Consider the following 13,497-nt stretch of genomic DNA (forward strand, 5'->3'; position numbering starts at 1 on the left):
ATACACTTCTGTAAGTTAACATTTAAACCACGCTTGTGTTCAGTGTGGATTCTATGCTACAAATATACCGTTTACAATTATAATGTTTAATGTATAAAAGATGTAACATGGTTTTTAACCCTGACAGTCATAATATTTAAATAAGTAAAAAAGAACACTCACATGACTTGTAATTTCACGCATCTTTTCAAAAGGTGTGGATTCTGTCTGTCTGTTTGTCTTTTTTCCATTAATAATGTAATGTATCTCCTACACCATTAAAGATATACATTTGAATCTGTGGAATGTGATTGGGTGGTCTTTAGATATATATTTGAATCTTTGGAATGTGATTGTGTGGTCTTTAGATATATATTTGAATCTTTGGAGTGTGATTGGGGGGTCCTTAGATATACATTTGACTCTCTGGAATGTGATTGGGTGGTCTTTATATATACATAGCTGTTCTTTATGACTGTTAGGATGGGACCAATTTCTTGAGAAAGTTATGAACCAGTCTCTGGAGAAAGTTATTTTAAATCTTAAGATTTTGCGTTTCGTGGGTAGAGATCTGAAAGAAAGTTTGTGTCATCTTTGAGGCCAGTACTATAACATGTTATGAACGTTTGGGTTACAATCTCGAGTTTTGCCCCAATGGTGTCTGTTGGTAAGCTTCCGCCTGGTCACAATCTGGAAACTGTTGATAGCTTCAACCAATATTCATATACAGGCTTGAAGGATATGAGACAAAGCTATGCATATATCGAATACAGACCATGAGTCATACCCCTTAGTCATAACTTAGAAGCTGTTGAAATTCTTACCATTAAAATATACATTGGTTGCAGAACATGAGATGGAAATAACGTAGAGGGTGACATGTTCTTGGGTCATTACTTGCATACTGTTGAGATCCCCAGAGAGAGAGAGAGAGAGAGAGAGAGAGAGAGAGAGAGATTTAAGGACAGGATGAGAGAAAATTAGACATATATATCTATCAAAGATTCTGGGTTGTGCCCATGCGATCTGGCCTTAATCTTGACTGGAATCATGGTGACATGCTACGTAATGTACCTAATTCTAGATATTTTACTGCATCTCACACTGAATTACACCGATTGTAACGTTTACTAAAGCAATTATCCAATGTGAAAACTGTATAAGTGTCACTGCCCACACACATCTTGAAGAAAATGTGGAATGGGTATGTGTGGATCTTGCCTAATTGTTTGTTTTTAACAAAATCTTCCAATACTATTCTGCTTGGAATGGTTATCGACACTAGCTTATTAGCTGAATGACATTTTGTAAACTTGATCATACTCAGAGAGTGTTGTTATTCTTTTCGAAGGTCACTGTCACATATTAACGTTACAATTACTTCAAATGTGCTGTTTTAACTCTGAATCTGACAGAGCTAATGATATGAACACTGGCAGAGTCTTGATGACATGGGTGTCAAGTCACGTGTTTCTCATTTAAAGGTCAAATGTAGACATTACTACATGTGTTTCTCATTTAAAGGTCAAATGTAGACATTACTACATGTGTTTCGGAGTCTTAACTTGTAAACTTGTGAAGTAATAAACACATAGCTTGGCATGGCAGAACTTCTTGATTTGATGATGTCGCCTGGCGCTCTCATGTACCTATCTGTAAGGACACCTGGCACTCTCATGTACCTATCTGTAAGGAAAAATGGCACTCTCAGGTACCATTCTGAAAGACCAGGTGCCTGGTTAATCTCAGTGTACTGGTTGTGTCCCCAAACTCAAACAGAAGATCTTATTATAGATCGTGGAATTAAAAGTACCCACCCACCTCGTAAAATCATGGCTTGAGGGTGCATCAATTGTACCCATCACGTGTAACAATAGCATGGACCATCCAGCAAGATCTAACTCAGACTTGAAGCTTAAAAAAGCTTTTGTAGGACTGGAACTCAAAGTCATTGAAAGTAGTTTAATTAAACTAATTTTAAACTTCAGACTGTGTTCTTTATATTTCCTTGTATTTTCATCAATGTTTTAATCATATATCAATGCTATGTATTTATGTGACAAGGCTCTACTCTCACCCTCCCAAGGATATTAAGAGGAAACAGTTTATTCATGTGCTGTTACCTAAGATTATGTCACGTAGCACATATTCATCATCCAGTGTTAAAGGAAAGCCTCATTTTGCATGATTTGTCAGAAGCAGTTTAAGTAATGAAAATAAGATAGTTTGGATGGTGTGTCTTGAACCACTTCGAAGATCCTATCTGCCAGGTCAAGGACTCAGTCATCTCAAGGACATTTCAAACCATTAAAGGTAGTATTATCAAATGCTGTACACTATTACATACTGACTTATTGTGACTTTCATAATCCTAGGCACAAAGTTATGGTCACACGCTTATATACATATTCTGTTAAAATATTATGATATTCAATTTTGTTTATATAGGCTGTATATCTGAATCTGAGATATCAGTAAGACTGTATGTATATGATAGTTTGTCATTTTTCAAGGTCAAGGTCAATGCAAGAGCTCTTCGGGTGTCATGATAAATTAGTATATGATTATTGATGCATTTTTAAACCCATGCTAAATTGTGAAAAACTATGTTAATACTATATTCGTGGATCCTTCTGTTAGCATTTCCTTGACCTGCCAATTATTTGTATGACAGGTGGAGATATTTCATGAAATTCTGTTGACGTATATGTCATGACTAGATAGTGTGTAAAATGCCATATACAGTGCACACACACACACACACACACACACACACACACACACACACACACCATTGGGTTACGTTCTGAGCAAGGCAAGGAAAAATATAAAGACCGTAATTAAATTAAGAAAAGTATAATAAAATGTATTATTAAAGAGTTAATTTTTCCACACATGTCAGAAGTTCTTATTTCGGTTAAAGTTTTAAGACAATGACTGAAACAAGTTTCGAATATTAATATGCAGACGATGAGAAATTATTAGCCTCCAAATCAGTGTACTAAGTGAAAGGTACAGACTGCATGCTTGATACTGAACATTTATAGCAATATTATGCTCAGTGAGAAGGTATGGGCAGGAGGTATGGGCAGGGCCGGCGCCAGACTATCTGGCGCTCTAGGCAAGGTTAGATTCTGCCCCCACCCCTACCCCCCCTCCCCGGAAAATATCAATTTCAAAATTTATAAACAAATAAAAATAATAAAAATTTTTTTAAACATTTGAGCAGAGACCAAGGGTAATTTGCTCTTTCCTCAAATGTCCGGACACTCCCCCCACCCCCAAAGCACTACTTGATACGATTTTATTTGCAAAATTAATACAAGAATAAACAAACATAAAGACGGACATTTAAATACCCCACACAGGCCATTTCTTTCCTTGTTTATACCGTTAAAATAAGGAGTTACCCCTCTCAATTTGGTTTCCGCGGGAAACTGATGGGTTCGTATACGCGTGATTCCACGGAAAAACTCGTGGCCTATAAAAACACGAGAACGTAATTACGTCCTGAAAGTTTCGTATATGCGCGATTTTCACTCACTTATTTTGCTTGTTCCGGTCAGCCCGGTGTTTCGGTCAGACTGAATCTACCCGATTATTTGTAAACAAAATTTACAATAATTATTTGAAGAGTCATAAAAGCACGGACGTCAACGAGAGCATATTATGTTTATGAGTTTGACCAGTTTCAGTATTGAGCTTGCCACAGGTATCCGTGATGAGATTTTCCATGCCGGTAATTGGCATGTGTTAGTACTCACGTGAAGCTGTATGGGAATAGATGTATTTATTGGTAGAGCAAATAGTTTTCGAATTTACAGGCATTTCTGCCGTTGAGAAGGACCATTTCAAAACGAAGGAAAAGGTCAGCATTACTCTGCTGGTCTACCTAAGATCCGATTATCTGCTAAATTACACTTAAGTAGGACCTGATGTCATACCACTCAGTCAATTACAGGAAAATGTCAAAACGCCGATTTCGTCAGAGAGTGAGAATAAGGAAAGGTTTCATCGCTTTGTCAAAGCGTACATCTGTAAGAGTGTCAATCGGCCTCGAGCTTTCATTTATAGTGTAAGCACTGCATTAAAGAAAAAAAAATATACAATCTGTATTCATCAGTTAACACTGCGGTACATACTCTCCCTAGATAGACCCACACTTTATTCCCCCATGTTCAATTCCCCTTGAGGCTGGAGTGGCCCACTTTACTACTTACATACTCTGACAAATGACAGACCAGACATGTGTTCATTATATAGCACATCATTGTTAGACGCAATAAAATGGAACAAGCAATGATACGATCAAGGGAAACATATTCAAATGTGAAATATGTGAGAAATTATTAAGCAAACATTCGATTTATCAAGACTTGCGAGGATGCACACTGATGACAAACCTTTCAGATGTGATATTTTTTAGAAATTAATTAGCCGGATGAATGATTTGTCTTTCCGCGTGGGTTCGAGTCTCAGACTTGGACAATGTGGGTGGTGAGAAAGCTTGCCAGTTGCTTCCCGTGGTCAGTTGATCTTGCGAGGGTTTTCCCGGGTTTCCCGCCAACAGTTATACTTGCAGTAATATTCTGCAGCCACATGTCTCAGTCGGGGGTTGTCTCAGAGTTTTCCTGTATCACATATACAGCCACATGTTTCAGTCGGGGGTTGTCTCAGAGTTTTCCTGTAACACATATACAGCCGAATGTATGGATTATCATGTACTGAAAATGGTATGAAAGCTCCCAAACCAACGCAGACTAGGTGAGAACTGTACACTGTGCACTGTACATCATGAGAAAGATCATGAGTGAAGTGACACCAGCAGCAATATGTGTGATTATTATGACTCACAGTACTAATTTAGTTCCCATAGTAAACCTTTGCAAGCACCATGATATTAAATATTCAATAACTTAAAAATGTTTGAGTGCTCATGATCAAACTTATATTTATCAGTATAGATGAAACCTGGATGTCAGCTTCTGTGTAGAGGAAAGGATATGAGCCGCTGACTTTTCTGGACCTGCATGTGTTTGAAACATGATCTATCAATTCCGCACCAAAGAGTTAGGTGCTAATTTTAGTAATGATTGTTCCAAACTCAAGACTGTTACAGGACTGAAATTAAATCAATAAAACAATGTCTCTATTGTTTCACTTACAACTAGGATAAGCTCTCAAAATATTCTTTTTTCCTACAACATAACTTACATTATTAACCAATCCTGGACAGCCTAACCCATATATACTCTATTTTATGTTCACCAATTTACAGACTGGTTCCCATTTTCCATATCATTAGTACCGTGTTTTCTATATGCTCATATTTGTTTCCGTTAAATCCGTGCTCGTCTTTGTTCTTCTTTCTGTTTATTAGGTAGTCTGGTATTCAGACAATAATTGTTCAACACCTTGCTGATTCAACTGCAGAGGCAACGAATGTGCACGAGTGTTTGTGTGTGTGCATGTCTGAGCACAATGAAAACGATGAATATGGCATTTATCCATAAGTACAATTTTTAGATTTTCCAGAATCTTGATACTGTTATATATCTACTTGTATATAAAAATAGCTGTCAGGAGAGTTAAGTGAAGAACGACAAACATTCATAATAGTGAGTTGGTCTGGCGTATGATTTACTAAATACATTTTTTACGAAGAGATTTGCTTCGTAAACTCTAAGTCAATCCGTTTCTCAATTCCGAGAGAGAGAGAGAGAGAGAGAGAGAGAGAGAGAGAGAGAGAGAGAGAGAAGAAAGGAAGTTCAATCCTCTTGAAAGTAGTGTCACTTGAAGATGTTGGAAATACAGCTACATGTTGGGGAAGCTTGGCATGAGAGAGTACACGGGTCGAGCTGCAAAGACAAAGCCTGTTTGAGCTTCTAGCCAGCAAAACTTTATTGAAACACTCAACATATAAACTTACATTTCAATATCAAACTACAACAAGCTCAATTTACGGATATAAGAAATACATATAAAACTACGATATTCTTTCACTTACCAACATCATACTTGTATAATAACTGCCGTTTTAGAATGTAATACAGATAATTAAATATCAAATAAGTTCACGATAGCAAAAGAATCTAAAATTTAATATTTCAGACTAATACCGTAATTGAAAAATATTTTACTGAATTAATTCTAAAATGTCAACATATTAAACTCTATTATATAAAGAGTATTCCTTTTCTAAATTATCCATTACTGAGTATGAAGTTGGTAGCGAACGTTGCTTTTGCTATAATCAATAATATAATTAAAAGCAAATACAAGTTCTTCAAACAAATTAACTTTCTAATACATTTTGTTAAACAATAGCAAAGAAATATTAAAATAATCTAATGTTTAAACATACTGATGTTAGGTTAACATCTTAACACTAAAAATTCTTATAACACTAAAAAGTCTTATACTATGAAAACTGTACATTGATCATAATCTTACCTGCAAAGACAAAGCCTGTTTGAGCTTCTGGCCAGCAAAACTGATGTCAGCCCGTGGATGGGGCTTTTTATACCCGTTTCTTAAGACAACGCCAATATGGCGTGCTCCTAGCTCTTGCGTTGGCCAGAATCTCAAAGTGAGGCTCCGTAGTCTCTTACAGATTATTGTCTAGGTCTATGTGCATTATTACGTAGGTACTTCTGCACGATCAGTACATTTGCCCTCTATAGGCATCTTGGGAATCTGTCTAGTTCACTTTTTACGTAACCTAATGAATGTACTCTTTTTGTGCAGAGTCTGAGATACAAGTAATGTTTTGTATAAGACGGTTCTTACTTGATCATAATAGCATAATGTTTGTTGAATAGTAGTATATAATTGTAACACAAATAAATGGATTCAATCTCTATATATTTTAGTAGAAAATTGCTTCCAATATAATTTATCAATTTACTTCTACTACAATTTAATCAAAACTTACTCTTAATACAATTTAGAGGAATTTTCAATCTTGTTGCTTGTACTAAAAAATTCTGTCCTAATACATTATCATTCGCAAGAATTTAAACTGATCAGATTTGAATCAGCCTAGGTGTATTGACGCTCTACAATTTCAGTTGATGCTTAGTCTGGTTAGATGCATATTACTGAGTTAATATATTGAGGATCTCAAAACGGCAATGATTTAATATTGAATTTATGAAGCGAGTTGAATAATGAATTACTATATCAGCAGAACAAACCAGTCTCTAACTTAACGGCATATCAGTTAGTTAACGGGGCCGTACCAACACCATGGAATAAATCGGCAATACTCCACGTAATATATCTAAGAACTGATTATCTGCTAATTAAATTAAATTAGGACATCGTTTTGTTGCCATACTTGGCATATATGAGATACCATTCAACCAATCACAGTGGTCAACAACTGTTGATATTAATAGAGGGTTACAATGAAAAAGCATTGCATCACTTTGAGTGTATTTGTTACTCCAAGAACAGAAAACAACTCCAGTTTTTATAGTAAAAATTGGGTTTATTGTCCTGGAGGTTCGTAACATCACACGAAATAACTAATGACCAAGTCTTATTTATTAGTGCTTTCTTTACCATGCAAATAAAATTAACATACATACATATATACATGCACGCACGCACGCACGCACGCACACATATTAACTCATTTCTCAGTACATTCAATAAGAATGATTTACCTTATATATTTATCGATTATTCATAGAGAGAGAGGTAGGGAACCAAATAAATCTAAACACTGCGTACTAATTACAGGTATAAAGCAATCAGGGTGTAGAGCAAACAAGAGTACAGACAGACAGGATATGGAGAGAATAGTAGGCCCAGAAAGAAAAAAAAATACAGTATAGGGTGTAGTTCTATTGTAATATTAATGAACAGGCTATCGCATACATTTCAGAGAGAAATATACAGAACAAATTAGAAATGGATATATTAATCGTGTATCATTGCATAAAAAATATGTACCTTATCAAATGGGACAAGGGTCAAGGCCATTTTTTATTTCTTGAAAGTAGATCATTCTTCTGGACATGCAAAGAGTGTGATGTGTGTGATTAGGATTTTTAACGTAGTTTTTCATACCTCTACGATGTCTGCAGTGTTGCAGTTTATAGCGATGTCTAGCACTGGGGCATCATGCCGCAGACACGTAGCATGATGTCCCACCAAGTCACAATATCCTGACACTAGGCCGACCAGTCCTAGTACTAACCTCTTAACACTGAGCGCCAAGCGAGGTAGCTGTTAGTACCAGTTTTGTAAGTATTCGTTATGAATCGGTCGGGATTCGAACCCACGACCTCACTCTTCCGAGGAGGACGCTCTAACCACTAGGCCACAGGAGATCTACATACATTTGGTATTACATCTTCTGGTCCTGAATAGTGAAAGACAGACAGACAGACATACAGACAGACATAAATCTAGATAGATAGATAGATATGTAGGTAGGTAGGTAGACAGACAGACAGACAGATAGATAAATAGATAGATAGATAGGTAGGTAGTTAGATATATAGATAGGTAGTTAGGTTGGTGGGTAGGTAGGTAGATAGATAGATAGGTGGGTAGGTAGGTAGATAGGTAGGTAGGTAGGTAGGTAGATAGATAGATAGATAGATAGATAGATATGTGTGATGTGATTTGGAATTTTAACGTAGCTTTAACAATTTTTCAGTCATATCGCTACGATGTCTGCAATGTGGCAGTTTATAGTGATGTCTAGATAGATAGATAGATAGATAGATAGATAGATAGATAGATAGATAGATAGATAACAACAATCATTTATATGCTATTTTGTTTTTACTGCGGAAATACATGACGCAGATTTCTTGATCAACATGCAATTGTTCATCAAGTAAATTGTGAATAATAAGGAAGAATTAAGGAATAATGAATAGATGAGTGGGTCTGAAAATAAAAATATTTCAAAATGTATTCGACAGGCGAACAGAAACCTAATGGAATTAAAAGCATATTCGAAACGTGAGCAAGTCGGTCGGCATTAATGAACATCTGAATATGTGTAGATTATGCAACTGCATCGACGGTGAGATAACCTGGTTATAACTGGGTGACATACATACTGAGTTGTAAATAATGGTATGCGTGAGGAAGAGAGCGAAATCAGAATACTTCTTGCACGTGCAGCACGGGTTGGGCCTAAGCTGGCGTGTATACAGGTCGAACAGGTTAATTTGCATGTTTGTAAATATGAAAAGAAATATAAACGTGCAAAAATTTAAAACAAAACAATAAAATTCGTAATATGACACAATGAATTAAAGGATAACATACCTGGACTAAGCTGCCAGTGGTCGAGTGGTCTAAAGCGCTCTCCGTTACGGATCATTGTCATTTCGCCTGTATCTGCGTGGGTTCAAGTCTCGGATTCGGCTAATGTGGGTATGTGGGAAAGCTTGCCAGTAGCTTCTAGTGGGTCGGTGGGTTTTTTCCGGCGTTTTCTCGGGTTCTTTCTCCACCATTAATACTGGCCGCCATGTACAGACTATCGTGTGCTGAAAAGGGCGTTAAACCCAATAACAACAACAACCAAAAGGTATTTGATTTTGCAAAGATATATCAATCAAAAGGTTGAAGTTGTATTCGGTTGTTGTTGTTGTTGTAGGGTTTAACGCCATTCACGGAGAGCGCTTTAGATCACTCGGCCACTCAAGTTGTGTGTTGGAGCAAAAACAATCCAGACAGACACCATTAATATATGAAGTGAACCAGATTCAGTCTGAAAAAGTCAATTTTGATTCTTCTTTTAGGTCTGGATAGAAAGAACAACTATACTACTGGTTAATGCCGCTTTATGGTAACATGCAAAAATAAGTCAAATCCAATGTGGTACTTAGTGAGTGAGTGATCTGGATTTTAAATTAGCTTTAACAATTTTTCAGTCATATCGCTACGACGTCTGCAGTGTGACAGATTATAGTGATGTCCAGCACTGGAACATCATTGCCGCAGACATGTAGCATGATGTCCCACCCAGTCACATTATCGTGACACCAGGCCAACCAGTCCTAGCACTAACCTCTTAATGCTGAACGCCAAGCGAAGAAGCTGTTAGTACCATTTTTGTAAATCTTTGGTATGACTCAGCCGGGGATCGAACTCACGACCTCCCGCATCCGAGGCTGACGCTCTAACCACTAGGCCACTGGAGCGGTCCCATATGTGACTTATATTCATCGCATAATAAGAGTCACAGGTCCTCGAATTCTGGTTCTAGGAACCAAGTGTCTTTCGGAGAAAAAAAATCAAGAATTTAAGGAAAGTGTAGAAGGTATAAAAGAGCTTCAGGATCGCTTCTTCAACTATGTAATGCCTAAATGTTTCAACCATGTAATGCTTAAATGTTTCAACCATGTAATGCCTAAATGTTTCAACCATGTAATGCCTAAGTGTTTAAACCTCGTAATGCCTTAATGTTTCAACCATGTAATACCTAAATGTTTCAATCATTTTACAATCGCAAAACAGATTAACACATTCTTTACAGCTGCGAAAAGCGCAAAATTTCGATCTGGAAATCATTTTCAAACACTGATTTTAATTTACAGGTAAGATGTTATAGTTGGTTTTAACACACTGCATCCATATCACAAGCATATTTCTTTATGGTGTGGTCCGCCTCAGAATTACATCATTTGGCAAACCCCCTATTTCCTAAAAAGTAAACGGATTTATATCCGTTTGTTTTTTATTTTAAATAGGTGTATTGTTTGTATTTTTTATTTTAGAAATTTCGTTTGGATAAAATTTTGATAGGGTTTGCAACATCGCCCTATTCTAGTGTTTCAAAAACTACATTGCCCTGGATGGTTTTGGAATTGTTTATATGAGTGATCCAACGCTAGCTGATCGATATTTTCCGATGTGTGCTGTATGTATGGTGCTATATTGTTCAGCTGCTTTTATTCTTGTGTTTGTGTTCGGACTGGCTTACAAATTCAAATCTTTTCAAGTTGTTCTTAGTTGTTTTTCTATTGTTATTTAATAGTGTATGGAAGAATTTTAGTGTGGGTAAGTAGTGGGTTATAGAAGAGTTGTACTTATTGTTTTATTGGACTGACTTTTTATCACTAACATACTGGTTGTACCATATTGTTTATACTAACAATTTAGAAACTGACCAATGGGAAAGTTTCTTATTACTTGTCCTTTAATCAGATCATCATGAATAGTAATCAGGGTAGTCTCAGTTCTCAAAACAGTGGGGAAAAACCCAGCTTAAGCAGGTAATCTTGGTTCAGGGCTGCCTAATTGACTAAATGCATGCAAAGCAAGAATAGGATAATAAGTGCGAATGGTGACTTTATTTCAGCCTGCAATCAACGTTAATTAAATAAACGGATAACACATCTAATTGTATCTAATTAAACATGCCTATTATACAAAATTCTAAAATTCTGTTAAACATTTGTTTTAGAAGGACAGTCGGACCAAACTGCTCTTTATAGCGCAACAGTTGCATTAGATGAAAATTTATACAATCTGCATTTGGCAGTTCACGCTGTGATAAGTACTATGACAACTGGCAAACCAAACACAAGTGACACCATTGTTTGGTTGCAGTAAAATGGAACCGGTAAATATACCATCTGAAGTCAAACCGTTCAAATGTGAAATATGTAACAAATTATTTAGGCGAAAATACAATTTGTCATCACACGAGAGGACACACACTGGCGAGAAGCCATACAAATGTGAAACATGTGAGAAATCGTTTGGCCATAGCGCAACTTTGTCAAAACACATGCGGATACACACTGGGGAGAGACCATTTAGCTGCGAAACGTGTGGGAAATCGTTCAGCCAGCGCTATAGTTTGTCCTTACACAAGAGGACACATACCGATAACAAACCATGTAAATGTGAAATATGTGGGAAATTATTTAGACAGAAATCTAATCTGTACGTGCACATGAGAGTACACACTGGTGACAAACCATACAACTGTGAAACTTGTGGACAATTATTTAGCTGCAATTCGCACTTGAAGGAACACATGAGCGTACACACGGGCGTCAAACGGTACAAATGTAAAACATGTGGGAAATCGTTTAGCCAGCGATCTGCTTTGTCAAAGCACGGAAAGCTACATAAACGTGACAAAACATGTTAAAATTGTTGGAAAATTCTTTAGGCAGGCCTCAGTGTTATTCATCGAGTTGAGAATACACAACGGTACCGAACTATACAAATGCAAATAACCGGGTAAATCGTTCCCCGTGAATTTGAGGGAGACAAGACACTTTATAACAAAACCTATCGAAAAGCGAAGTATGTGGAGATTTTTTTAGCGAGACCTCGGGAGACACTCATGGAACCATACAGACGCGCGAAAATACTATTAACAAACAATATCAATGTGAAATTTGTGGGAAATTGTTTATGATGCAGTTATGAGGTCACAGGAAGGTCTCGTCTGGAAATGTATGAGAATAAAATGAAGCACAGATGGGTTTAGAGAGCCATGATTTGTTGGTAATAAAAAGTAACATTTTAAATATTTGTGGAGAGATCTTTCTGTTGATATAGCCTTGATATAGCCTAAGTTCATTCTTTTTATTAAGGGAACTCAATAATGTGTAAATCCGCTATTTTTATTAAGGACACTTAATTATGTGCAAGTCCACTATTTTATTAAGGACTCTCAGTAATGTGTAAGTCCACTATTTTCATTGTGAAAACTCAGTAATGTGTATATCCACAATTTTTATTAAGGACACTCAATAATGTGTAAATCCACAATTTTAATTAAGGACACTCAATTATGCCGCAAGTCCACTATTTTTTTTATTAAGGACACTCAGTAATGAAAAATTATTATCTGGTTCTGTATTGCTTATTTCTAAAATGTTCTTTTTGCCGTTTGATCATGCGTTTTACTTTATATTTTGGTAGCCCAGTCTTTATAATTGGTTCGATCTTTCCGTTTTTGAAACTAATATCGGAAATGCATGCCTAGTCTGCCTTAGTTGCTATGGTTACGTTGCTGTTCGATATGTGCGTTTCCTATGGCTGCAGGAACAGTTGGAACTTAACATTTAAAAGAAATGACCGTGTATTTGGAATGTCTCGATGCAAATTGAGTCGCATTTTGACAGTATTTTGTGTGTTTCGTTGATTTTTGAGTAAATCATTCTTTTAACGTGCCATTTGAGTAAATCATTCTTTTAACGTGCCATAGTCAAGAATCCAAACATTTGGGAAAAGTTGTTGAAAAGTCTTGAACTTGGAGTGTTCTGACGTAAAACTGTAAACCATGGATTTTTTTTTGTTTGGACATTTATTACAATACATGTACGATCACACCATTTTAAATTTGAAAGGTTGTATATTTTTTTAGTCAGATCTCTCAGTCGACGAAGTCCAGGATAAACATCTGTGTCATTTGATGCAAATGTGAATTGTGTGATAATATTCTTATAATATATTAGAAATTTAACGTGTATATGAAGAAACGCATTTGTGAGAGGCCGAAAATTACTATATGGAACATTAATT

General features: G+C 36.3%; 1 protein-coding gene across 1 annotated transcript; it reads left to right on the plus strand.

Moving 5' to 3' along the window:
* The first annotated feature begins 11,566 nt into the window (after positions 1-11,566).
* On the plus strand, positions 11,567-12,582 carry LOC149784673 (uncharacterized). The gene has a single exon (XM_089933027.1). The coding sequence runs from the start codon at positions 11,567-11,569 to the stop codon at positions 12,110-12,112; it is 546 nt and encodes a 181-aa protein (XP_089789153.1). The 3' UTR covers positions 12,113-12,582.
* The last annotated feature ends 915 nt before the right edge of the window (positions 12,583-13,497 follow it).

Source organism: Sinohyriopsis cumingii, chromosome 14 (genome assembly GCF_028554795.1).
Source record: "Sinohyriopsis cumingii isolate HCF-2022 chromosome 14, ASM2855479v2, whole genome shotgun sequence".
Lineage (NCBI taxonomy): Eukaryota > Metazoa > Mollusca > Bivalvia > Unionida > Unionidae > Sinohyriopsis > Sinohyriopsis cumingii.